At 38.2% G+C, this 26033-nt stretch overlaps 6 protein-coding genes across 7 annotated transcripts; 2 read left to right on the top strand and 4 right to left on the bottom strand.

Annotated features, from left to right (window-relative positions):
- Positions 1-136: 136 nt before the first annotated feature.
- On the bottom strand, positions 137-2476 carry LOC119995647 (monooxygenase 1-like). The gene is made up of 6 exons (XM_038842152.1): positions 2403-2476; positions 2157-2303; positions 1669-1728; positions 1157-1325; positions 843-1071; positions 137-747 (listed from the first exon to the last, which is right to left on the bottom strand). Exons 1-6 carry the CDS (start codon positions 2474-2476, stop codon positions 248-250), a joined length of 1179 nt encoding a protein of 392 aa, XP_038698080.1. The 3' UTR covers positions 137-247.
- A 923-nt stretch (positions 2477-3399) lies between these two features.
- On the top strand, positions 3400-9380 carry LOC119995307 (heterogeneous nuclear ribonucleoprotein Q-like). Of its 2 annotated transcripts, none has more exons than XM_038841777.1 (9): positions 3400-3541; positions 5122-5602; positions 5673-5789; positions 6027-6167; positions 6342-6515; positions 6973-7180; positions 7271-7446; positions 8170-8255; positions 8979-9379. In XM_038841777.1, the coding sequence occupies exons 2-9, from the start codon at positions 5156-5158 to the stop codon at positions 9121-9123; spliced, it is 1494 nt and encodes a 497-aa protein (XP_038697705.1). In that variant the 5' UTR covers positions 3400-3541; positions 5122-5155; the 3' UTR covers positions 9124-9379. The 2 variants fall into 2 exon arrangements, with proteins under 2 accessions (XP_038697705.1, XP_038697706.1); XM_038841778.1 differs by having other exon boundaries at positions 3403-3541; positions 4776-5602; positions 8979-9380.
- A 229-nt stretch (positions 9381-9609) lies between these two features.
- On the bottom strand, positions 9610-11100 carry LOC119995308 (uncharacterized protein At3g28850). The gene has a single exon (XM_038841779.1). It carries the CDS (start codon positions 11048-11050, stop codon positions 9827-9829), a length of 1224 nt encoding a protein of 407 aa, XP_038697707.1. The 5' UTR covers positions 11051-11100; the 3' UTR covers positions 9610-9826.
- Positions 11101-12115: 1015 nt separating this feature from the next.
- Positions 12116-13504, top strand: LOC119995701. Its single transcript, XM_038842206.1, has one exon. The coding sequence runs from the start codon at positions 12287-12289 to the stop codon at positions 13172-13174; it is 888 nt and encodes a 295-aa protein (XP_038698134.1). The 5' UTR covers positions 12116-12286; the 3' UTR covers positions 13175-13504.
- Positions 13505-13986: 482 nt separating this feature from the next.
- LOC119995702 (alpha carbonic anhydrase 1, chloroplastic-like) lies at positions 13987-16168 on the bottom strand. Its single transcript, XM_038842207.1, has 6 exons — positions 15835-16168; positions 15421-15635; positions 15154-15260; positions 14703-14805; positions 14365-14547; positions 13987-14268 (listed from the first exon to the last, which is right to left on the bottom strand). The coding sequence occupies exons 1-6, from the start codon at positions 15908-15910 to the stop codon at positions 14134-14136; spliced, it is 819 nt and encodes a 272-aa protein (XP_038698135.1). The 5' UTR covers positions 15911-16168; the 3' UTR covers positions 13987-14133.
- A 2443-nt stretch (positions 16169-18611) lies between these two features.
- Positions 18612-25873, bottom strand: LOC119995040. The gene is made up of 14 exons (XM_038841399.1): positions 25348-25873; positions 24038-24159; positions 23042-23866; positions 22339-22403; positions 22023-22095; positions 21785-21803; positions 21229-21348; positions 20900-20969; positions 20444-20487; positions 20316-20357; positions 20014-20073; positions 19788-19855; positions 19089-19146; positions 18612-18949 (listed from the first exon to the last, which is right to left on the bottom strand). The coding sequence occupies exons 3-14, from the start codon at positions 23338-23340 to the stop codon at positions 18857-18859; spliced, it is 1011 nt and encodes a 336-aa protein (XP_038697327.1). The 5' UTR covers positions 23341-23866; positions 24038-24159; positions 25348-25873; the 3' UTR covers positions 18612-18856.
- Positions 25874-26033: the final 160 nt, after the last annotated feature.

The raw sequence follows: 26033 nt of genomic DNA, 5'->3' as shown, positions 1-26033 counted from the left end.
GACACTTCTTAAGACCCCCATTCTATAAAACTCATGGTAAACCTTTAGCTGTCATTTGAAGTAGCTAACTGGATCTATTTTTTTGAAGATATCAATTCGTGAACATGCTACTTAAGGCAAACAAAATGAAGAAAAGATGAGTTCAAGGGAGGTGCACATCTTGATTAACAAATAAGTACTGTGACACAAATTTAGACTTAAAAAGAAGCTGACCGCTTTAGAAATACAACACCCAAATTTAGACAGTTTAGAGTTGGCCACAGTGAAAGTGGGTGTGGCCAAATGAATCTCTGAAGAGGATAGCCAGGAGTATGATGCCTAAAACTCTAGCCAGCGCAAACCGACCGTAATTCATCATCCCCACAAGGTATGTTTCGAAAGACAGACAGAACACTCTCATCCTTCTTTCTTTCACATATTGATCAAGTGCTTCCTCTATATCAACTCTGCTCTTGCACATCTTCCCTGATATGCATCTAGCAAGCACAACTGAATCTTCTAATGAGGCTGAGCCTCCTTGAGCAATGAATGGACACATTGCGTGCATTGCATCTCCGGCAAGTGCTACAGTTCCTTTTCGGAACTGTCCTCGTAGTAAGTCCCACGGTGCTCGATATTTCAAGCCCGTGAAACGTAACGAGTCCAAGTCACTTCTCTTTATCATCTCCAATGCATCAGTTGGGAAACCCTTAAGTGACTGCATTGTTGACTCTCTGATTAGTGCTTGATCTCTTGAAACCACTGAATCTGTTCATAACAAGGATGCTACATATCTCAGAAACAAAACAACTCTATATATATATATAGTGTCTGGTCGTGAGCATAAAAGATTGTTTAGTTACCTTGAGAAGTCCATTCTCTTACTAGAAACCAATAAGCCAACTTGTCAGTGATTGGCATTCGTCCTAATTGGACATTGTCATGTCTGAATATGAGTACCCCTTTTTCAAATCCATGACAATCTGGATAATTTGTGAATCCTCTTGCCACGCATGCTGGGGAAACCCTAGTAGGATGTAGCTCAAACATGTTTGCAATCACAGAGTTCACACCATCACATCCAATCACAACCTGATTGATCACCAACTCCATGACAATCACAAGTTGCAGGGAGAAATTATTAATAGAAGTGAAAAGGGTACTATGTAGTATATACCTTGGCCTTGAGTGTGCTTCCATCATGAAGTTGAAGAACTGGGAAAGAAGTTATAGGATCCAATTTGATTGACTCCACTTGGCATCCCAATCGTACAGTGTTTGGGGCCAAATTATCGGCGAAAACTTTAATTAGATCCGTTCTTTTCAAACATCGCAACTCTTCTTCCCTGTCCATGATTTTAGTCATCCAAACAACTCCATTATCATACATGATGCTTTATATATATATATTTGATTTTTTTTAAAACATGGAATTTTATGAATAATGGAAAAACTCCATGGAAGAAAAAGACTAATAATTAAATTACTCAATGGTAAATGTCCCAAATAAATCCAACCAATAACTAATACTAATTCAGTTTATGCATAAAAAAGTGGCTTTGGTTCCCTTTTCTAACGAATCATATAGTCCAACGATTTCATATGTGTTTATTGATAAGCATAACTATACCTATAGGATGCTTTATATATAGATTTAGCTATAATTGAATCCATAAGTAAATTACTCACCCATAAGGCTTTACCTTGCGCTTGCCAATGTTGTCATCATGGACTGGTATAAATTGCACCCTGCAGGTCATGTAAATATACTCATAATCTACAGTTCATAGAGAAGGATGATCCTCGTAAATTTATGTATTCATCCTCGTATTCCTAATTATTATTCTTTGAAATTTTCAACCCAAACACACTAACAATATCGATTCATTATGGAAACATCGGATCCATAAAAGTTTTGTTCAAGCATTAATACCGGTTCATTCATATGAAAACATCGGACTCACAAGGTTTTGTTAGGTATTTAGATCTAGAAAACGCGTTGTTAATGTGAGTGGGTATGTGCTTTACTTATAAGCCACTTGGTTAAGCGAGACCGATGTGTAATTATAGTTTTATACTTTACAATAAGCGATTAAAGATATGTATCTATGTCGTCTACGGTATGCTATATGTGTGTGGATTTTGCAAGATTAATGGAGGATGTCATGTTATGTTACGAGTGTAGGGGATAAGCAGTTTGTCTGAGCACAGAGGCAACGCCAAGCTGATCAAGCGCACGCCATCCATTTGCATGGACGATGATTGCAGCTCCTGTTGCTCTCAATGTATCTGATCTTTCCAACACCACACTCTTTATACCTTTCCTGCCAAATGTCCCAGGTTTCACCGTATATATCTATCAAAATAGCAAAAGAAAAAGAAAGACCCAGAATTGATGACAAAAATTGGAATAAGAAGAAAACCTGTGGAGAGCAAGGGCAGTGGCCAGCCCACATATTCCACCACCCACAATCACCACGTCTGCCTCATGACCCATATCTGTGCCTCTGTGGTGTGTCACGTTCTAGCGTACTTTGAGTTTGTCTCTCTCTCTCTCTCAGACACTCTCCCTTGAAGTTGATTGTTATTATTTAAAGGAAGCCATGAAGTTCTCTTAGAGAAAGATATATATATATATAAATAATTAAGATATACATAAAAAAAATATATTTATGGTCCCAATTCAGAAATATAATTAAGATATAGATACATGTATAAATTCACAGGATATGGTGGTTGGGGTTTCAAGGTACAAAGTCACAAGATATGCTCAATATTCCCAATGTAGCAATATAATTAAGATATAAGTTGGAAAAAATATAAATAAGATATTGTTAGATTTATAAATTCAACAAATCATGAGGGAAATGTCATAAATGAAACGAAGAATCAGAGAAAAAAAACACTGAGGGTCGGTGCATTTTTTATTTTAATTTTTCGAAAAAAATAAAACAATCTAGAAGATACGTTTGATTGTCATTTTGAAAAAGAAGAAAAAACAGAAAATCACTTGAAAAAAGAAAATAAAAAAATCATTCTCTGTAAATAAAAACATAAAAAATAAATAGAAAATAAAAACACATAAAATAGAAAACAAACCAAACAGAAGCATTATCATCCTATATGTGTGGGAGAGTGAATTTTAAACAACCCACCAACTGTATCCTCCTCTTTTTCACTCCTCTCTGGCCTTATGCGCGGATGATGCCATATTGCCATGTAAATTAATAATAAGATTTACATAATAATCATATATCTCTGCTTATTACTAGACCTGGTTATGGGCCAACGGGCCCAAAAGATCTGGCCCGTCAAGCGCTTTTTTGCATGCATAATATTGTGTGTGGCCCCGGCCCAGTCGGATAAAAAGGTTAAAAAGGTAAAATTGTTCAAAATATCTGATTTTGGCAATTACTCTTTCCAACTTGGAGCCAAGGCCCGCGAAAATACAGGTTTACTGTATTATTCTCTCTCACACATTCAGATAGCAAAAGAATTAGGGCTTCCTTCAGACAACAATCAAATCGCTTCTGTTAGGTTTTTTTCTGGATTCACCAAATCGGTACGTTCTCCGCTCGCTGTATCTCTCTGTTTACATGTATATTTCAACCCTATCACATGTACCTGTACTGAATATCTAACTTAAGAAAAAACCTAGAAGAATATTGGACGTTATCTGGGACGAACCTTATTGATTCGTGGGACTGGTTTAATGGGTCGAATAGTTGAATAGGTTTTATGTATTGCTCTCCTGAGTTAGAATTCGGCTGCAATGGAAGATGCGATCTGTTGAAATATCCGCATTTTAGGTTTTCATGGGGATTTGCTGCTAGTCTCGGTTTTGACATTGCATTAGGTGTTGCTTTAAATTGCGCACTGGCTATAGTTTTGGAGGTGATGAGGGTTCAATGAGCCATATTGGGTGTGTTCCTGGTTCTGTAGCAAACTATTTGTGGAAAAGTGGCCTTTCAAACTAGGAGATTTTCGTGTTCCAATTTCGTAGGAATTTCATTGGCTATTAACAAATGTGTGCCACAACCTTAGAACAGTGTACATCATCACGTCTTGAATGTAGATAGTGGCTAAGTGTTAGCCATTAGGCACGATGTACAATGCACACCAGAAAACAGATGGAAGGTGTATTCACAATCAACTATATAAGGTTGTCAATTATTGTTATAAGTTTTATTATGTTTTCTAACTGCATGTAAGACTATGAATTGGTAAATTTAGTTGCATCTCTCTATAGTCTTTTGCATGAATTCTTATCTTTTGAAGTTGCTGAGTGGGAAGATTACTACTCCATAGCAATTTTGTATCTGAGATTGAACCTTCCGATAGTGCCATACTGCCATATAGATATAAGTTGCGGACTTCTCTTCCAAGATCAGTAGTAAAATGAGGTTGTGTTGGTGATCCTTAACATGTAAAATATACGCAATTTTATTCCCACATAATATGCGGCGAGACTGTTTCAGGAATTGAACCTATGACCTCTAGATTGCACCCCAACAACTCTACTGCTGAGCCACATGTTCGCCTTCCTAGACATGTTTTTGGAAAATAGTTCTGCATTTGGTGGATTTGTTAGAAAAGTGAGATCACTCATCCTTTTTTGTGTTGTCTAGATGAGTCATGATAAATGTTGATGCATCAATTTTGGTTCCTCTTCACTCTCAGTCACCTAGTTCTTTACTGTATTAAAAGTTATGCCATCTGATTTCTACAACATTTATTTAAATTTCTCAATACTTATTTCTGTTTATCCTTTGCCTTTTGTGGATGAATTGTTCCAGATGGATAGTTTAACTATTAACCTGGCCATTGTTTTGAGCAACTGTCCGTATCTTGATATTGGGAAATATACTGTTTCATCATATTTTTCCCCTGTTGGGCATCACCTCTTGATTATCATTCAAAGTTCTTTCGAGCCTATTCTTTAACTTACTTTGTTTTTCCATAACATTGTTGTCCCTTAATTGAAAATCTTTCTAATGGAAATCTTCGGAGCCATTTCTCATGGCAAAAATTCATCAATATTCATACATTGCAACTCCGTTTGGCCTCTCATTTTGATTCCACCTCTCCACACTTTTTTTCTTTCACCTGTGAATGCTTCTTGCTTCTGTGCTTCCTCCACAGTTCCTTTGCAAGCTTGCTTTCTTAGATTCATAATATGCCGAGGCCAAGGACAAGTCCTACTGCAGAGGACAAGGCACATGGACCTGAGAGTTCTAGTGAGCCCAAAAGGCCTGTTGATGCTGACGAACGTGTAGACCTCGATAACGACCCTGAGGAGATGGAGGAAGAGGTGGAATATGAAGAGGTAGAGGAAGAGGTGGAAGAAGAGGAGGAAGAAGAAGAGGAGGAGGAGGAGGTGGAGGAGGAGGACGAGGAGGAGGTGGAGGAAGATTATGAAAGTGAGAGGGATGATACTGGAGTCGATCCTCAAAAGGGTTCAGATGGCAGGGCGTTGAAAGCTTCTGAAGAAGAAAAGAAGAAGCACGCTGATCTTCTTGCACTCCCCCCTCATGGATCAGAGGTATACCTTGGGGGAATTCCTCATGATGCTTCTGAGGAGGATTTGAAGGGCTTTTGTGAGACTGTAGGAGAGGTCACAGAGGTATGTTTTGCCTATAATGTGATTCTGTGCATGTGATTTGTGCTCACCATGTCTAATATATGCTGTACAGGTAAGAATAATGAAGGGAAAAAATTCAGGAGAGGGAAAGGGTTACGCTTTTGTGACCTTTAGGACAATGGAGATGGCTTCCAAGGCTATAGAAGATCTGAACAACTCTGAATTAAAGGTATTCATATTTTGAAGTGTTGTGCTCATTCGCTTATTTCGTTTTCAATTTAAGTCACAGCCTCACAGGAATTTCCATGAGAGACTAGTGATTTGTGTCACTTGTCTGTTGAAATTAAGCTCTTTTACTTTTACTATCTTGATGTTTGACGTTTTATCGATATTGTTTCCCCAGAGAAATGTTGGAGTCTCCTGGTTTTATCATTGTGCAACTATTCTGATTGCCTCATTTTTTCAGGGAAGAAAGATAAAGTGTTCAACTTCTCAAGCCAAACATCGGTTATTCATTGGTAATGTTCCTAGAAACTGGGGAGAAGAAGATATGAAGAAGGCTGTGACAGAGATAGGACCTGGAGTCATATCTGTGGAACTTTTGAAGGTTTGTCTTCATTAATTATTTGCAACATTTTTTTTGCTTGTGGTGTGTTTGCCCTTATAAGTCACAATCACTCCGGAGCATATAATTTGATGCGGATAGCAGTAGTGATGTGTAGTTCTTGCCTTGTTTTGTTGTCAGTTGTTGATTTCAGTTTATTTATTTAAATTATTACAGGAGCCTCAAAACCCCAGCCGAAATCGTGGATTTGCTTTCATTGAATACTATAATCATGCATGTGCAGACTACTCAAGACAAAAGATGTCGACCTCGCAATTTAAGCTTGATGATAATGCTCCAACTGTGAGCTGGGCTGACCCCAAAAATGTGGAATCTTCTTCTGCTTCTCAGGTCCAGTATATCTTTGTTTTGACCATTGATACTTCGCCCGAAATGATATGCATCTACTGCATTTTATCTGGTCAGGCAGTGACCAATATAGATGATTATGTTTGTCATGGTTTCCTTTTGATGTCCCATATCATATCAATTATAGTTGTCTGTGCCTCTAATAGTCACACCCAGGTTGGCCTTGTTTTAGGTCTGTCTGGTATACCGGTGCCGCATTTTAAATTTCGATGGCAATATTTTTTTGCTTGATATCGAAAATAAAAGCTTATGCTGTCCTCTGAATAGCTGGCTTACAATTTGTTTTTGTTCTTAATTTGGTATTGTTCTTAGTTTTTGGTTGAATAAGATTATGCTCTCTTATTTTAACCACATGACAGCTGTTTTCCTTTTGAATTCCCATTGGATTTCTTGTTTTGACTGCTTGGAAGGTTGTTGAGTCATGGGCTTTCATATGCAGGTGAAGGCGGTGTATGTCAAGAATTTACCAAAAGATATCACGCAGGATCATTTGAAGGAGCTGTTTGAGCATCATGGAAAAATCACAAAAGTGGTTATCCCACCAGCTAAGACTGGACAAGAGAAGAGCAGATATGCTTTTGTGCACTTTGCAGAAAGGTCAAGTGCCATGAAAGCGTTGAAGAACACTGAGAAATATGAAATTGATGGTAATTTTACTCCTTGTAATTTTGCCACCCTTGTTTTGGTTGCTGGTGATGCAGCATTCTTGAAAATCTCAATTGTGTCCTGATTTATAGGTCAAGTGTTAGAATGTTCTCTTGCAAAGCCACAGGCGGATCAGAAATCTTCCGGAGGAGCAAATTTACAAAAATCAGCCTCCAACCCAAGCTATCCACCTCGTCTAGGTTATGGTTTGCCTGGTGGTGCCTATGGTCCTCTGGGTACTGGATATGGCCCTGCTGGTTTTGCACCGGTAAAATGATGCTGCCCTTTTCCCATCAGTCAATTTCTTCTTCTTTCTAGGGCTATTTTCCTCCCTTTTTTTGGGGGGGGATTGATTCTTGTTTTTTCTTAATATTATTTTCGTAAAACATAATTTTTTTTTTTAAACCATCAAGCAGCTGCAAACACAAACTACACAATGGCTAAGCAACCTCCAAAAATCTTCTTACTAGAAACAGGGTGCCAAAGCATAAGCCAACTAAAGAGTACCAAATAGCAGGTTGGGTTGGGATTTGATTTGTGGACTCAGCAACCCAGATTAGTGTCTTACGATTATACTTTACCTTATGGTGGCTACATTATCACCTTTTTGGCATGATTTAGAGTAGAAGTTGAACAAATATCCATGAATTTTAACTTAGCAAAATTTTTAGTGAGGCATAGCATCTATTGGAACGAGGCCCAATTGTTTCGTCTTAACAATGGGTAAAAAATTATGAAAGCAACAACATGTTTAATTTTATTAAGTGATAGAGTATCTAATTTAAAACTTTTGCAATCTCCTGTTAAGGAAAAAAATTGCCATACAATTGTAGGCGTTTGATCTTTCTGTCAGGGTTGTAGTAAGAAGTTATTTTTTATTACTTCCTTGAAGGTTCTGCTGTGTATACTTGACTCTGCAATTTATTTAGCTTCCCTTTTTTTTTTCCCTTCCTTTTTCTGGCTTTGCTAATTAGGTGCCAAATTCCTGCAGCCGCTGATTTATGGTAGGGGAGCGACCCCTGCTGGCTTGGCAATGATGCCAATGCTTCTGCCTGATGGAAGGATTGCATATGTCATGTAAGTGCTATCTGCCTTTTATCTTGGTTGTACCTGCAACGACACCGTAAAACAAAAGTAGGAAATGCAAGTTGAAAATCACATTGCCATTTATTTGCTGTCTTTTAAGAGAATGGCATTGTTGTTCTCATGACTCTTCTTGTATTACTTCCCTGAATGTTCTGTTGTTTCTCTTCAGTCTTCGCTTGTCCAACTACCATCTCTCAACACAACCAAATGCTTGCTTAATTCGCAGAGTTTTTAATATTGCTCTCTTTCACTTTCCAGCTATGTTAAGATTGTGATTGCTCTGAATGTAAACTCTTTTCCATATATCTTGGTGCATCTGAACCTATAAAAGACTGGTTTTAAAGCGTGGATATCAACTTTTGGTGTACGTAGTAGTCATGCGGTTCTGTTTACTGCATCAAACATGATTGTGAAACTTGTTTGATGAGAAAAATGGTTTTGAAAGCCCCCTAGTTTGAATTTGGAAATCTTTTTGTTCGTTGGCTTGCACAAATTAGACCTTAAAGCTAAATATTGGTGACCTGTTGACATGTAACAGAATTTCCTTGTAATCAAGTATTTTACATTCGTGGAAATGAAAGAGCTTATAATCTTGGTCCGGGCAGCTGCATAATTGTGCATCTACACATATTTAAAGTGATTTTTCAATCATGGTATCATTCTATGTATTTCCCTAGCCATGATGTAGATGTGTTATTGTTCGTTTGCCTGTAGGCAACAACCTGGGTTGCAACACTTTACACCTCCACCACAGCATCGGGGTGGTGGTCGTGGTAGTTCAAGTGGTGGAAATCGAAGCAGTGGTAGTAGCAATACTGGTAGCAGCAGCCGTGGGCGTGGGCGTTATAATCCGTACTAGTACAATTGCTCGGTTGTCGAATGCAAATGGGATTTGCAGATGTTGGGTGTCAGTCAATTAGATACTGAATTTTGGGCTCACTATGTATACCTTTTTTTTTTCTTTTTTTTTTAATATATCTGGTATGTTGTATTCAACTGGTGAAGAACTAACTGATGAAACTCAGTGACTTTTTTGGGTCTGAAAATTTTATGCATCTTTTTGAAGAATTTATTTATTAGTAGGCAATGGTAAGGTGCAGTTGATATATTGTTTTTTATATATATTTTTTTAAATCCAGATACAGAAAATTGTATGGGTAGGTTTCTGTAACATTAAGGACAAAATCGATAGATTTAACATTAAGTACATACTGAAACGGGAGATTTTAAGAACAAAGTATGGTTTAGCCTGTGGATATCTGGAATTCTATTTTTACTGTTTAATAGGTTAAATCTTGTTTGTTGCAGCACCACCAAAATTTCGTAAGACACACACAGCATAATAGTATCTAGAAAAACTAAACTTCTATTTACAGATAAATTTTCTTCTATGAAACACAAATTGAACAACTTGATCCATAAATACAAGAAATCAATCAAATTAACATCACAGGAGGCCTGAACACTTTATAGCCCCAGAAAACACACGCAGATTTTTAATAAAAAAGTTGCATAGTTCCAGCTTTTCCCAAAATCATTCAAATAAGTTAATCAGGTGGAAATCAACAACATAGAGGGCAATGTATCAAGCCATTCTCATTGCACTCGCTACATTTCAATGTCTTCTTTTGCTCATTATCAAGCACTTTGCAGCTCCCATTGCACTCTCTACACATAACAAACCTCATTCCTGCACATCCTTCACATCCCCCGGCAACAGCTCTAGCGATCCCTTCGAACAGAATTCCCAATTTTCCCTCCTCCTCCAACTTAACTACTTGGTCAACTCCCCCAATTAACCTCCCCTTCACAAACACAAGTGGAACTTTCACCCCCTTTGTCCCCATTAAGCTCCTTAACTCCTCCTTGAACCCTGAATCCATCGAAATGTCGCGCTCGTACAGCTGAATCTGATGTGATTCAATAATTGATCTTGCACAGTTGCAATCCTCAAAAGTTTTTCTAATTCCTCTCAAAGTGGTGGTGTAAATCACAACTGTATTTTCTCCCCCGGGCGGGCATTTTTGTACGAATTGGCAGAGAAAAGACTGTAAATCTCCTGTATTCTTCATTTTCCGGATTCCGGGTGATGGTGAAATAATCCTCTTGATTTGTTCTTCCTCTTCAGACAATTCTCTCTCGTATGAGGCAACAAGCTCTGGATCAAACAGGGGACTCAAACTCCTGGTCCGTAGTGTGACGCCTGAATCATTACCGAATCCCTCCGTTCTTGTCCCGAGTGGGGACCCTTTCAATGGAAAACTCAATCTCAACATTGCCTTGCAAGAATTCGCAGGAGAATTTTTCGCTTTCAAGCTTGATTTTGGAGTAAAATACGACCCTCCCACACTCTTGTTAACCCCATTTTCACAGCCTTTGTTCTCTTTCCCTCCAAATCTCTTCGCTTTCTTTGGAGAAACAAACGGGTTCAAGAACTTCAAGGGACTTCTGGCATCTAAATCCTCTAACCCACGAGGCATACCCAGCGATTTGGGGCTTTTTTTGGCTAAGCCCGCAATGGGTACTCCGTCTTCAAGATCCTCCATGAGCTCCCAGGCATTGATGACCTCTGGCTCCTCTCGAGGCGGAGATCTCTGCATCTTCTTTGGCTCTGCAACAATATCTTTGATGGGCTGGTGCTTCGGGTCATTGTTGTAGTCTAGTTTGAGAGCACCGTAAGTGGATGACGTGAGGGACACGACGTGGTTCACGCACTCGCCGCCATTGTTGAGGATAATATCCCGGTGGATCTCTTTCTTTAAGAGTTTTGACGAAACGCAACCCATCGATCTTGTGGGGTTTCCTCTGTTCGTGTGATTTGGATTTTGTAAGAGAGAGACAGGAAGGTAATAATTCTCTTTGAAATTTTAACGGTTACTTGGTCCCCAACGGTCAGATTTTTCGAATAGCCTTTTTGATATTGATAAAAGTAATCCCGCTGGTCTGTACGGGCGGGCGTGGCTAGCCACTACTACACACGTGTACCGCTGCTCAGTAAATATGGGCTGATGGTCAATAAGGCCTAATCAGGCCCAAAAACTCTCCTGTACTGACAAATATCCCGGTCCAACAGATTCTTGTACCATATTGGGCCTATTTTTCTCAATTTCAGCCCGAGTCCATCTTTCATATTGCACTGGCCCACAGCCCTTAATTTCATATAAGTTATGATGCCAAATTTATAATATTATGATTCAATAAGCTGTCCTCACTAACTATTTGTTTTTTGGTTGTAAAGCTAATTGGTTGTATTAGATTCCTCCTACCTCAACCCATACAAAACCTAACCATATCACCAATTACAAAAAAACCACATAATTATATTAAGGTAGAGGGTTGATCATATTCATAGACAATGTGTGGAAATTTGGATTATATATATGTAAGGGGATCGGTCAAACGGATCGTGGAAGATTAATTTAGTCATTTGATTGGAGTTTGTGTTGATGAATTTTGGAATATTTGCCAAGCAAATTTACTAAGGACCAGTCTTTTTAGTCTTAGTTAGCTCAAATGTTAAGATGTCACACACACGATATATGTGAAATTATGACCCCATAAACTCAACATGATTCGTATGAAATCGTATGCGATCATCTCAACATTTGAGATGACTCTGATCCATAAAGTTCATGTTTCTCTTTTGCAATATTAAGACTTTGTGATGATTATGTATTGTAAAAACTATTGAATTAAAAAATACAAAGAAAATAATGGTTTTGGAGTAGCGTTAAAAAGTAGAGGTAACACTCGAGTCATCAATTGGAGTCATGAGAATAATGTGTACGCACTAACCACTAATTAGAATGATAAGAATAATGTGTAAGTGTGTATCACTCTAATGACGTGTCATTACTGAGAGTTAGAATTTCCCTTTCATTAAGCAAAGAAAAAAGAAAAAAGTAGGGAGTATTTCTGTGTGCAGATTTTTAAAATCCCCCATTTAATTTCTCCGTGCGTCAACTACTCTTCACTTTTCGTTTCTTGTTAGTGACAAAGTGACAACTACCATTGAGCGTACGATGCCACAGGTAGATCTGGAAACTATAGTTTCCGCCTGCGCCGGAGGCTCCAGCGACCGCAAAATCACGTGCGAAACCCTAGCCGACACCGGTGACGATGTACCTCCGGATTTCCCGCCGGAATCCTTCTGGCTTTCCAAGGACGCAGAGCTTGAGTGGTTTGACCGGAACGCTTTCATCGAGCGGAAGGATTCTACTAAAGGAAACAACGCTAATTCGGCGAACCTAAATCCCAACTTGATCCATGGATACAACTCCAGTTCTCAACGATTCTCTCACAACTTGAAGTCTAAAGCGTCTATTTTCACCCTACTAAAGCCGCAAAAGCCGAATTATGCCGATACCAAGAACCGCAGGAACTGTAAGCAAGGAAACACTCCCTTGTTCCCTAAGCGATCCGGATCTGCCGTTAAATCGGACTCTTCGCTAGTCGAGCCGTCTTCGCCCAAGGTTTCTTGTATGGGAAGAGTAAGATCCAAGAGAGATCGAAACCGTCAGTTGAGGAATCGGCAGAAGTCATCTGAACGGGGGTCTAAAAAGGACTCTGAGCGGCGATCCAGTGAGGAAAAACCTGTGGAGAGACAGAGGAATGGATTCTTTGCAGGTTTCCGGGCAATTTTCCGGTCCACTCGTAGAGACAAAGAAAAGAAGGACGAGTCACACAGGCTCTCACCGTCAGCAAAGAGCTCAGCGACAAAAACTAGTGATATTAGGAGCCGTTTACCACCCAGTGATCCCGACATAGAGTCACCGGCGAGACGGAAGTCATCGGACAGAGCGCATGACGTTGGTGAACCGACGGCCGAGTCGGTTGGATTGGGCGGAATGAAACAGTTCACTTCTGGTAGAAGAGCGGAGTCTTGGGGCACCGTAATTGACGTGGCGTGACTGCGTGTGGTAGGTTGTTTGATCGGTGATGCCATGCTGGTCACGGCCTGCGTGTGGGCCCAGCTACAGAGTTGGTATGGGCCGTATGGGTCGTGACTTGGGTGTCCGTGGTTTATAGAGGTAAAAGCCCCGTAGAAGCAACAAATTATGAAATGACAGCTCTCTCCCCTGTTTCGTTTGTCTTTTTATGTCTACGTTTTGTTTCTTCTAGAATTTGAGGAGTTAAAAGCAATACGTTTTGTAAATATGTATTGCAAGTGTATTTCGAAGGAGCCTGTGTGTTGCTTGTATGAAATGGACCTAGCTACTAATAAAAAGTATAAAACAATGTGAAGGAATTCAATGGTGGGTTCGTTTGGATGGTTAAATATGTTGCTTGCGGTGATGATTATAGAAGTGATTGATTGACTAGTTCCATGTATGGTCCACCACTTTGGCACTATTTTCTTGGTATGGTTGGAGACGGTTGAAGATTTGAGACTTGGGGTGGACCAATGTATAAGCCAGTCTCCTGAAGACGTTAGATTAATCGTGTTTATTCATTTATTTTTACTAGTTAAATTGGCAATGATTCCTTTCCTTCGTCATCATGTGGGGTTGGGTTATTGACTCTTGATGAGGTGTATGTGCACGTATTTAGAGTGCTTTGCAATATGGGTTTTGTTGACTTTAGTTGACCCATTCATTTAGTGTTGCAGATGATGTCCACAGCCCACCTATCAATGGCACTTGGAATGGGATGTAATAGATTTTCCTATTTAGCACTTGCTCATGATATGCCATTATCCAACACTAACAAGTTAAGGCAGAAATTGCGGGAGAAATCCAACAATCAGCCAAATGAGTATGTCCACACTCATCTCTAGTGGACCCAGCGACTGAAAATTGATTAATTCAGTTTTGTGGAATAATACAAACTGATGGTGAATTGATTGACTCAGTTTAGTGGGCTATTTACCTTAGTCGTCGCCCATTTCATCATATAGCTCAACCATCCTCCCATTCAGTTGCTGTGGAGGCCTTGCATTCTTCTTGCAAACTGAGTCCAATGGAACTGTAAGTGCCTCCACCTGCTCCTTTGAGATTGTTCTCACCTGGCATATATATGTTTTTCACTGTGTCGTAAAACTTACTTATTTACAAATGTTTAGTTTGCTGCTGATTCTATTGCAGTTACATGAATAAATTACCTTGCCAAGGATGTTCCAGACGACTTTCTCACTGCATGGGGGAGTTGTGAGAGAACCCATGTATCTGTAGTACTTGCGACTGTTTTTCCTAATGTGGTTAATGTTGATGGTACCGAGCGCAACGTGTGCCTCTTCATCACTTCCACACCGCTCCTTTGCCAGTTTATCCAAAGCAGCCTTTAACTGCAATCCCAAAAAATATGATAATAAACCAACATTCAACAACTCAAAATTTTTCCCCCCCGGAGCAAATATCATGAAAATTTGCTAATTTGATGCTTTTGATTGTTGTGAGACATGAGCTTATATTCCAGAAAACATGGAAAAGTGATTAGTACCTTAGAGATAAATGGATCTGCATTACCATAGGAGTAGAGGATTCCAACAACTGCAAAGTTGCCATCGTTGTCCAGGTGGACCATATGAAGTTCAGCAGCGAATCTGTACATGTTCAAGTGTCAACTGAATTGCCCAAGTTTAGGGGCCTGGCAAGTGAAAGAAAAACTTGCATTTGGATCATCTAGCCCAATAAGGGCTCATTGGGTGCTTTGATTGGTATCAAATTTCGGACAGCGATGCCTAAGCCCATTGGGCCTTACCCCATGTAAGGGCTTTGGCTAAAAATTTGGGAAATTGTTTTTCAACTTTTTAAACCAGTTTTGGTTGGCAATCATAATTTTTCTTGCCAACCCATGAATGATTATAGATGCAGAGATCATATAGCAGCAACTTTCATGCTTAAACTACTTTGGACATACTGAAAATATGAGTGGGTTTGAGAGATCATACTGTTCTCCATTAATCCGGTGCTCAGAAGGACAATGCCAATGCATTTGCTTCAAGGTGTAATTTTTACCATCTACCAACAACACTCCCACATTTTGATCATAGCGTATCTGCATAAGACATTCAAAAGCATACTTGTTATGTGCCTTCATGTTTCCAGTTTTAGAACAATGAAAAAGAAACGAGGAAGGCAAAACATGGTTCAACCTTCTTATGGATTATATGTATCTAGTAGAAGAGAGGCATAGTACTAGTGAATTATGAACAAACCCCAATGTTGAAGCCATTGTTGACCAGGGTTGCATTAGCAGACTTGTAAGCCCTGGTCAAGGGCTTCAGATTACCATTAGTGACTGTTTCATTCTTCAAAATGTTGACAGGAGACTGGTGCTTCCCAGATGCACAGGCTGCAAAATGTGGATTCAAACTTCCCCAGGAATCAGGTCCCTTAGCACCAGAGTATCCAAACTGAATTGATGCAAGCTCTGTTTAGACAACCATGTCAAAAAATCTCAAAAACAAGAAAGAATTCCAGGAGCTATATAGTAGAACTTCTATGTTAAGAAGAAAACAAATCACCCTTTATTTATACTGCAATTCTAAACCATAAATAAGCCATCTTTCACATGTACAGGCATTGAACACAATAAAAACGTGTGTTTGAGAAAGAAAGGAAAATCATACTCTCAAGGTTACATGCAGAAGTAACACCAATCAGCAACACAAGAGTGAGGACGGAGACTGAGAATGGAGAGGCCATTTGATCTCAGAACTTACACCCTTTCAATTTTGACAAAACAAAAACTCAGCAATGGCTTTGTTTTTATTTATACAACAGCAACATCTCTTGTGAAATGACTCAATTTGTGGTCATACCCTTGAAGCTATATTTGGAGACCTTTCTCCTAAATTTAGCTCTTCTTTCTCAAATGAGTTGGTGCTCAATGCAACAGCTTTGTATGTCCCCATTTATTTAATACACCCAATGGTTTCTTTTTAATCTGTATGGTTGAATTATGTAAATTGACCATATAAATACTTTTCATTACAGCCTCAACCTTAAAGTTAACAGGATAACTTTTTCTTTTTTCTTTCTGTTGCAATGCTTTAAAACCATGTATTCAGCAAATGCATACAGTGGGACCCTTGTTCCACTGTATATGAAATTTGTAGAAGTCGGAAGATATAGCAAGGAAATTGGAAGTTTTCATCAAGCCATTCAGGGAACATTGTTGCAATTATAGCTAGGCTTGCATATGCCTTCACAAGATATTGCTAAACACTGCTATAATTTTTACGCAGTACTAGCTGACACTTTTGATTTGGTTTGGTTTTCGTTGGCTAATATTAAATACGAACCAATTGAATTGGAAAAGGGTGGCAAGAACAGATAGGCAGGACCACCTGCTAGAGTTCTATTTTTATGGTAATAAGGAAGTGCTGACCAATTTAGGACAAGCAAGCTTATTAGCTTAAGTCTTCAGCAAAAGAATCTAGGCAGAAACTCCTAATAATCTGGTATCATTTCACAAATTGTCCATACCTTATATTTTGATACCCATCACCATTCCCATACGAGAGCCCTTATAGTAGAAGTCACTATAGTGACCAACACATGCGTCTAGTCTGTTTACCAAATCCAATAAATTGTGTGGATCCCACACTGGTAAACAGATTGGACAACTGTGATTTAAAATTGTAGTGACTTCTACCCTTAACCCGAACCCCCTCATCAATCCTTAAAACTCCAAATAGTTTATGCTTTCATAATCTAAGCCCTACAAAATGCTGTCCGACTTAGTGTACTGATCAGGAGGCCCTGACTTAGGTAGCACACACTTCAAGGCCAACCAATGACTTCTTTTACTTCAAGCATTGGTCAGTGCTAAAAATGATCACAGCTCCACATCAAGTTGCCAAATCTCTCTCGAGCAGAGGATATATGACTACTACAAAATTATGGAAGCAAAAAACTTTTTAGCTTCTGGATTCTAAGAACACAAAAAGTTGATTCAAAACTCACATCTTTAGTTCCTTGCTTCTCAATATATTCCTAAAAGCAAAAACAATTTCGAAAGGAATTGTCAGATCTCAGATGTCACCTTAGTATGATACCAGTAAAAGGAATTAGTTTCTTATTCCACAAAGGAGTCAAGAGATTCTTATTCTATACTTAGTTTATTTTGCACTAACACAACAGTTTGTCATGGTCAGGAGGCACAAGAAGTTGCTTTCTGACCTATCAGCCTTAAAGGGGAAAAATGAACAAGGAGAACCACACAACATGATCTCATAATGCATATTGCTAGAAGCTTCTGCTCATGCGAAAAAGCTAAATAAGCAAAAGGAAAATGACAAAGATGTGAACCAAATTAAAAGCGAGCAAGTTTGCCATCAACCATATCTCAAAGCAATGACCCAATTCTAGTTATATTCTTCAAGGACAAACACCAAACACCACCATCCCCTGCTGCACAAGTAGATGGGATCCACCATCTTAAACTTTGTGTTATGTGTCAACTGGTCAGAGGATCAAAAGACAAATATGCTAGTGCTTCTTGTCACTTGCTTTGGAGTGACCTAGATTACCATATTCCCCTACCAAAACATCATTAGAAAAATACGGAGCAAAATATTATACTCTTAACATAGTTTAAAAATCATGATATGCACTGTCAGTATACTCAACAAAATGTCACACTTGGCAATACGAGCAGATTAGATGACGTGGGCAAAAAAAGGTAAACATCTCCATGCACAAGGCTCCCGCAATGGGTAGGGGTCAAGAGTTAAGCATGATGTACGCAAACCTTACCCTCACACAGAATATGCATATATTTACTCACATAAGGCCAGAGAAAAATGAAAAATATGACATTAAGTTGGGGATCCTAGAAGGGTGTTATAACAACCAAGACAGTAACAAAATGAAAATTTCTAATGTAAAGAGAAAGGTCGATCAGTATGATCACATAATCACAAAGGTATATATCCATTTTCACCATTATGGGTCTGTATCAGAAGAGTGGACTTCATAAGAGTGGGACCAAACAAAGAAAGCACGCGTGCATGCAGCATACTTGGTTTCATCAAGGAAACACTCAGTGCAGAAGTTAGATACCCAATCCCGCATCACAAAGCACCATCCACCTTTTTTAAAGGATAAGAATGAGGAATTGAAACACCACAGAAGATGGCCAAAATAGCAGCTGTCTGTTGACAACTCTTTGACCTGAACTACAAACTTAGAGATAAGATAATATTCCTTAAAAGTGATTGCATAAAATACCACACACTCCTGACAATGACAAGACCATATGACACACTATATGGGATGTCTAGCAACGCATGCTTTCCATTGATTTGAAGAACCTCCAATCTAATTTCAGGTTGGTGCCCCAATTAATCAACAAAATATGTGGAGAGAACATGTTTTGAAGCGACAGGAAGCAAGGGGATACTGGTTTCTGCTATTCTTGTATATTTTGCTTCATTACCACCGTATCAAGTAGACAAGTACCCAACCCACTTGTGTACCACAGGTCCACAATTAGGAGCTACAGCATGCACTTATGCGGGAAAACAACATTTAGATAAATATAATACATTTGAGTTATTACTTTTGTATTATGAAACAAGTGTACATAGTTTTAGAGAACTAATAGGGAGAGAAGACATGCACCGAGGAGAACAAGGAATGGTCAGTTTATTGAAGAGCATAAGTTGCTCTTAGGTACTCCACAATTTCAGCGCTTTCAAACATTTGCACCCCAGTATTTGGATCGTCTATATACGGTACCTGTTTGTCATCGCAGTGAAATTTAAAATATCATCTTATTAATCAGTTCCATTAACACATCACCAACTACTAACTAAACTAAGTATATGTGTGTGTTCATGTGTACGCGTGCACATCTGTGCAGTTGCACGAACAATACCTGAAAAAGTCCAGTTTTCTCAAACAATATCTGTCGTTTTGGGCTTCCCCGTGCACAACTAAGGATAGAAACAAGAAGTACTTCAATATATGGTCAAATTGACGGAGAAATTTTATCACACAACATATAACCCATATGTGTGGACACTTGGAAGTGTAATAGTCAAATAGTATGAAGTATATGAACAACTTCCATTGACAATAAGAAATAAATCACAGTAGTACATAGTTCAAAACCATGGGCATTGACATTGAAAATGATGGTGGCAAAAAGATGCTAAAAGAATTGCTGTGTCTGTGATCATCAATATATTTCCGAAAGAGATTTCCGAATGAGAGAACAAATCCATAATTTCAGAGTGGAAAAACTTTATATTGTTTTGAGCTGAAAATATGAAGCAATTTATTGCACACCTAGTGAAATATCAAAAGTCATAGGGCACAGGCTTCATTGTGTACAAACAATATTTCAAATATGCAAATCAAGATATGTACCTTTTCTCTGTATGCAAAAGTATTTCTAAGACTATAATAATTATAGTTTTAGACCCCAACCATTAATTGAAGTTGTCTTCAAATATGTTGCCCAAATAGATGGCAGTCACGTAGTAGCTATTCATGCAATTGAAGCTATGGAACTAAAAACCAAGCCCCCTTATAACAAAGCCAGTAGAAGAATAAAATTGAGAAATAAACATACTTGCAAAGAATGTGTGGTAATTCCAACTCCACAAGCATTTCACGAACGATTTTGCAGAATGGGGATCCCTGAAAGGGTAAAGACAATACAATCCAGCAAATCCTCAGAACTAAATATTATCATACGCATCAAGGCATCTATCAAATCATTGAAGTCTCAGATTCTAGATTAGGCAAGTAGAAGTTTCTAAAGAACTTCAAACTTCAAAGATTAACAATCTACAAACCTCATATGCCCATATATTAATTGGTTGAGGTGGAAGTTTTGATGTTACATATGTACTACCCTGTATATCACACAAAAAGTGATTCAAGAGTCAAGACAGATAACCAACTTTTACAGATAGTTCCCGAATCTTGAAAATCTGAAATGAATTAGAAAACATCATAGAAAATGTAATTGGTAATCTAAGATTAAATTATTTTCCCTACTAATGTTAAATTTCCGGACATAGACAACGCAGGTTTGAAGCTCAAGTTTAATGATTAGAAAATAATTACAAAAATATGCAAGTTCAATTCTTATTACCTTTCCCATACGACCAAGCATAGCAAAACCCGCAGTCAAAGTCTGCAACAAGAGGAGTAAGCAAGCTACAAATAGTACTTAACACATGAAAATTTAACAGGGCCAGAGTGAGAAGATCTTATGCTAACCGTTAATAAACCAAGTGACAACATGAAAGGAACCTTTCCATCACCTATTTAAAAAATAAAAATAAATTTATGAGATAATTGTGAATTAGAAAGTTGGGAGCAGCTTGAATAGTTGTTGACTAAGAACACAGGAAATGATGTTGAATTTGAAACAACTAATTTAGATTAAGATAGCAATAATTAGTCCTGATAGAATGACAAAAACACATAAGGAGCTTATTTTGATCAGACAAAAGAAAACAAAACATGTAACTACTATGACAACCGAAAGATGTAGAGGTATGACATATAGTCATTAGTGTTCTTTTTTACCGCATGACAGTGAAATAAAAACTTATCATAGACTTAATATGTTACCATATCCTCTAAACATTTCCATGCCTATGCAGATGTTCATAAATGAGGCTCGAAGAAGAAAAAAAACCAATGAAAAGCAAGTAAAAAAATCAGACACACCGTATTTTTCAACTAAATACTTAATTATGGCATCTGATTCATACATTGCAGCTCCGGTGTTAGGATCAACCTAAGACCAAAAAGAACATGTGAGTGTTGGCTTTCACATGAGTTACTCACTACTTTAATAATTCTAAGCCATGATATGATAAAGAACTTTAACACAAATCTAGGGTATCAAAAAAAACATAAAAAAGATTGCAAGTTAGAAAAGTAAAATAGGAAAGCTGGACAGGCATTGAAATGATGACTGCTTGAGCATCTGAATTTGAGAAACCAAAGTATTATATTTCATAGTTATGAGTTGTAACCCAAAAAAAATGTCTAACCATGTACGGGAACTGCTGCTTTCCACCCAGCTGAGCAACCTTGGGGCGAAAATTTGGGCCATTTCTAGGGCAAGGATAATAAAGAACATCAAGATCCAAAATGGCAACAATTTCCCTAACCTGTATTCAATGATGTCATCAATACCATAAAGATGAACGGGGTTGAAGAGCATAAAAATCCAAGATCCATCATCCACATGGATTTCATATCTAACACATTTAACCAACACTTCAGCAATATAGCTAAGCTAGATGATCTATATCTTTGATGAAATATATAATTATCATTGTAATGTACACACCACATGGTTCAGCATTTAAGAGCTAGACATATACACGTGAGTTATCCCAGGAAATAAGATATTTCCATTCAAACAAACTTAATTGCTAGCCATCACTGTGAGGCCATGTGATTAGGACCATGATCTACAAGAGTGTCCGGGGGACGCCTTCACATACTTCGTACTTTTGTAGAAGAGCACATACTTGGATTTAGTGACAAATATGTGTTTCTTTCAAACTTAATTGTAAATCCTTCTCTAATGATATTACGTACCTTTCGGCAAAAAGGGCAGCTGTCAGACCGAAGAGTTCCATGATAATTCATATATGAACAAATCAGAACAAGCATGATAAGCATTAGTCGATCACAATGGCACATATAAAGTAAATACTAAATACGGGAGATGAAATACATGAAGTCATTATAATCATCAGAATCTGCATTGTATTTGTCCCACTACGCCTATCAAATAAAACAAACAAATTAAATTATATGGAAACCATAGTAGTACCTTTCAAACTCATATATCTCAATAGGCTTTTCGGGACGAGGGCCTATTTTTGAGGTCTCTTTCACCTTAAAACCTGACAGAAATATCGATCAATGTGGATATCTATCAGGAAAATAAATTGTTAAAGAACAACTAAGATGAGGCTACCTTTCACATATTCCTGCATTTCAATTCACAGGTTCAAGTAAACCATCAACTATTTATTTTAATCAAAATTGACCTCTCAAGTTTCATCAGCTACTCAATACGTGGTACATAATAACTTTCTAATTTCTATACTATCAAATCACAATAATACAAAAACTTTGAATAGTACCTGCTACCTCCAGAGCATATTGGCCAGGTGGAAACTCATTCTTTGGAACAAATGATACAGAATACCTGCCAGTACAATGTAGCAAAGGATATTTCACAACCAAGTCTACATGATACGCCATGCATTACTATTACTAGATCCTTGAACCTATCACTATCTCATGAATTCTCTCTGAAAATCATCCCAAATTTTTTTTAAAGTACACCTACTTTCCTCCATTTTGTAGCCTTCAGTATTTTTGTTGTTGTTTACCATCACATCATCTCATCTTTTAACCTAGTTCAATCCTTTCTTTCTCCTTCCCAAAGGAGGTCATCCTCTCATTTTGATCATAATGCCGCAATCCTTGAGTTTCCTACAAAATACTTGAGTGGTTCTGTATGTATATTCCAATCCCTATAAGACTATGTAATAGCATTCTATCTTCAACAGTCCAACCAACACATCTATCATAGTAGCTTTATTTCCCAGTTACATGGTTTAGTTTCCTTATTCGTTTGCTCCAAGTTAACCAGTAAAAAAGCAGTCTAGACAGACGGCTCTCCCTCTATTAGCAAAGTTTTAGTCTACATTAAAAGTATCATCAACAAAACAAGATAATCTAAGCAAAGGTTCAATGAAAATGATCGGACAAAAACCCAAAGTACAAGCAAACAAGAGAGAGAAACAAATAAGCAAACAAGGAGAAAACGATGTTGCGTACCCAGAAGCAAAAACCCCAGTCCCCAGCCTGAAAAATAGGGCAAGAGAAGCCCCAAGGATTTCTCCACCCTTGTCGGGTCGGACCGCGAAAGTCTTCGGCTCAGGAGGCTTGAAATTGGGTGGGGCAATGAATGTCCGGCTTGCTGATGATGATTGCGGGTCTTGCTTGACGGTTGTAGAAGTAGTTTCTGAAGACTCCGAGGAGGCTCTGACGGAAATCGTAGGTGTAAGAGTAGTACGGCGACGGCAGGTAGGCAGGCTGCGAAGTGGTGAAGCCGTATTCAGGAGCGAAGCAGACATGGCTTCAAGCTTTCAATTATAAGTGCCCGGATGCACCGTAGTACAGGGAATTCATTTCGCTGGAGTTTTAAGGCCATTCGTACACACTTCATGGCCTTTCGTTTCTTTGTCAAAAATATCTTTGTTAGCATTGCAGTCTTTTCGTTTTCTTGTTTTTGGCCCTGTTTGTCGTACTCGTTTTTAGGATTGCGAGTCTGCGACCTTCGCGCGAACAAAGATGCCAGATGGCGCCGGGAATCTGTTCCAGGCTTGCATTATTTTTAATATTGGGCCTGAGTATGGTATTATTGGGCCCGCCCATCGACGAGTTACATAACAAATGGCCAAGTCATGCCAAGAGACAAGAGTTTATACAAACAAGGTCGAATAAAACCAGGGGCCCATATAAGTAATGTCATGGGCCTTTCATTACTGAGAACATGAAGATACATACGAAACTCAAGGGCCCATCAGTTCCTTCAGGCTGAGTCTGCAATCTGTATGTTGTTTCAGGCTTTCAGCACAACCTTCAATTGCAAGGCATCAGCTGCCAAGTTTGATAAAATCAATATTATTATTAGCAATCATTAATCACACATACGCATATATATATATAGACACACACACACACACACAAACCCCGTATATATGGTTCTAATCTAATCTTGATATTAAAAGATGAATATTATGGTTCTAATCTTGCATATAACCTATTAACCTGCTGGTTCTCAGTTGCAGCAAGCACCGAGTATGTGATGCTACTGCTTTATGATCATTGTCCAGACTTTCAACTCAACAGCTTATCTAAAATCTCAAATCAGTTAGCTGGGTTCCAACCATCTGCAACCAATACTACAAAAGCTTATTAGAACATACAGATACAGAGATATGAGTGCATGATTGGGGTGATCAACCTAATTATTTCTTAACAGACATTGTCAAAAAAGTATGAACAAAATTCTATGCGGCGGTGCCACCCAACCATTAGGAGGCAAGTGTCATGATCTGCCATGTCAGGCAACCACGGTTACGTCTCTTGACCAAATCAATAAGGCACAAACGGTACAAAAAGGCAAAAAGGAATGTTGGGTAGATACTAGATACTGCACGAATGATTAGTGTTTCATTTTGAATTTGTGTGGCCAGAGAAATATATGTCTGGTTTGAAAGTCTAGTTACCTTTTCCATTTTGAGTTCCTCAAAGACAAAAAATCTTGTTTGAACAGCAGAAATCTATGCTTTCAAGAGAATCATTATTTCTTTAGGAAAGGAGAGTTAGATAAAAAGAGGACGGAACAAGCACAATTAAATAAAAAATTGTATCAATCTATCCAACTATTCATGAGAAGCAATCGAATATTTATAGTTTCACAAAATGACTTGGATCTGCAAATCTTTGATCGGACAAGGACATGCATGATTTGTAGAAAATGAAAACTACCCACTAGCTAGAGCCCCAAGCACTAGCAAAGAGTTAGGCCACTTGACTATGAATGCATGAGACACCTTTGCAAAAGTGGAGCATTCATCAGGCTGACATAACACATTACGCATTCAAATCCTTAAAATACTAACAAAATAAACACAAAAAGGATCGTTAAAGTAGGAACATCACTCATCAATATTAGATTCTTTAGGTTTCCATTCTTTAAATATTCTTAAAGCACTATCTTAAAGACAAGGTTTCTCAATTCTTATCTATTTATGCTTCCATTTTAACCAAAATATTGTTCCACTTGGTGTTGGTGGTGAAGCTTTTTGGATGTGGATATCTAGCCAGTTATGGTTTGCAATGTATCTTAACCAAGACGAACTTTTCCATTCAAAGAATGTGCTTGTCATATATACATGTGTGTGTGTGTCTATTCAGATGCAACAACAAAAAGAACCTACATAGGCCCACTCATCTAATTATGAATTTATTGTTACACTCCAAAAATCTTGAAAAGATCCCGAGATTTTTGTGGATGTTTATCTAGTTAATGTGATTCAGAAAAAGAGAGTTACAAATCAATGTTTAAAACGTACCTGAAACAAGTACTCGCTCTTCTACCTTTCCAGGTAACTACAATGGTAAAATATCACTCTCATATAGCAAATGTCGTCTGTTGCAGAGTTCTGTTTCCTGTGGTCAAAAAATTAAAAGTTATGGCTATGATGGCGAGGAGGCTAGGGTTGTTGACATGAATGGCTATAGTTCTGCACCTGTATTAATATTACTTTCTTCCATAGAATTCCTAAAAAGCATTGTTCATATTTCTACCTCCACTAACTAAAGAACTACTCACAACCCCAATATTGAGCATGCGTGTGGAAAACATATCACGCACCACTGACCAATCACCAACTTTGTCTCAAAGAGTGCAAGTTCATCTCCTAAAATTATATCTCTGCCATTAAGCAATAGCATCCAATTTCTCAAAACCTTCTTTTCTTCTTCATTTTATACTTTAGATAATTTTTCTGAGACAAAGTACAGTAGGATTGAGGAAACCGCACACCAAAAGCCTAAAGCAAAAGTGGTACGTCACATTCCCATATAGCTAGGGCCTAACAGGATTATAACATTCCAAGTGAATTACATGGTAAGCTACTGATAAGGAAATCAACAATCTCAAAATTTTGCTCCAACTCTCTAACCTTTCAGAGCAATTGGGTCTAAGTAGTCTCATGATCACCATTTCAGTAGTTAGATCACATTTATGATGAACACT

Source organism: Tripterygium wilfordii, chromosome 3 (assembly GCF_013401445.1).
Source record: "Tripterygium wilfordii isolate XIE 37 chromosome 3, ASM1340144v1, whole genome shotgun sequence".
Lineage (NCBI taxonomy): Eukaryota > Viridiplantae > Streptophyta > Magnoliopsida > Celastrales > Celastraceae > Tripterygium > Tripterygium wilfordii.
This window is presented reverse-complemented; position numbering and strand designations above follow the sequence as displayed.

Excerpts from the sequence above, each read along its gene's own strand:
- LOC119995647 (XM_038842152.1), bottom strand. The coding sequence starts at position 2,476 with ATGGGTCATGAGGCAGACGTGGTGATTGTGGGTGGTGGAATATGTGGG. Across the intron at positions 2,304-2,402 it reads ACTGCCCTTGCTCTCCACAG|GAAAGGTATAAAGAGTGTGG; the intron begins GTTTTCTTCTTA and ends GACATTTGGCAG. Across the intron at positions 1,729-2,156 it reads ACTGCTTATCCCCTACACTC|GGTGCAATTTATACCAGTCC; the intron begins GTAACATAACAT and ends CATGACCTGCAG.
- LOC119995307 (XM_038841778.1), top strand. The coding sequence starts at position 5,156 with ATGCCGAGGCCAAGGACAAGTCCTACTGCAGAGGACAAGGCACATGGA. Across the intron at positions 5,790-6,026 it reads TGAACAACTCTGAATTAAAG|GGAAGAAAGATAAAGTGTTC; the intron begins GTATTCATATTT and ends TCATTTTTTCAG. Across the intron at positions 7,447-8,169 it reads GCCCTGCTGGTTTTGCACCG|CCGCTGATTTATGGTAGGGG; the intron begins GTAAAATGATGC and ends AAATTCCTGCAG.
- LOC119995308 (XM_038841779.1), bottom strand. The coding sequence starts at position 11,050 with ATGGGTTGCGTTTCGTCAAAACTCTTAAAGAAAGAGATCCACCGGGAT.
- LOC119995701 (XM_038842206.1), top strand. The coding sequence starts at position 12,287 with ATGCCACAGGTAGATCTGGAAACTATAGTTTCCGCCTGCGCCGGAGGC.
- LOC119995702 (XM_038842207.1), bottom strand. The coding sequence starts at position 15,910 with ATGGCCTCTCCATTCTCAGTCTCCGTCCTCACTCTTGTGTTGCTGATT. Across the intron at positions 15,261-15,420 it reads ACAATGGCTTCAACATTGGG|ATACGCTATGATCAAAATGT; the intron begins GTTTGTTCATAA and ends TGTCTTATGCAG. Across the intron at positions 14,806-15,153 it reads CACCGGATTAATGGAGAACA|ATTCGCTGCTGAACTTCATA; the intron begins GTATGATCTCTC and ends GAACATGTACAG.
- LOC119995040 (XM_038841399.1), bottom strand. The coding sequence starts at position 23,340 with ATGTCTGCTTCGCTCCTGAATACGGCTTCACCACTTCGCAGCCTGCCT. Across the intron at positions 20,074-20,315 it reads TGCTTGGTCGTATGGGAAAG|GGTAGTACATATGTAACATC; the intron begins GTAATAAGAATT and ends TGTGATATACAG. Across the intron at positions 19,856-20,013 it reads TTAATATATGGGCATATGAG|GGATCCCCATTCTGCAAAAT; the intron begins GTTTGTAGATTG and ends TTACCCTTTCAG.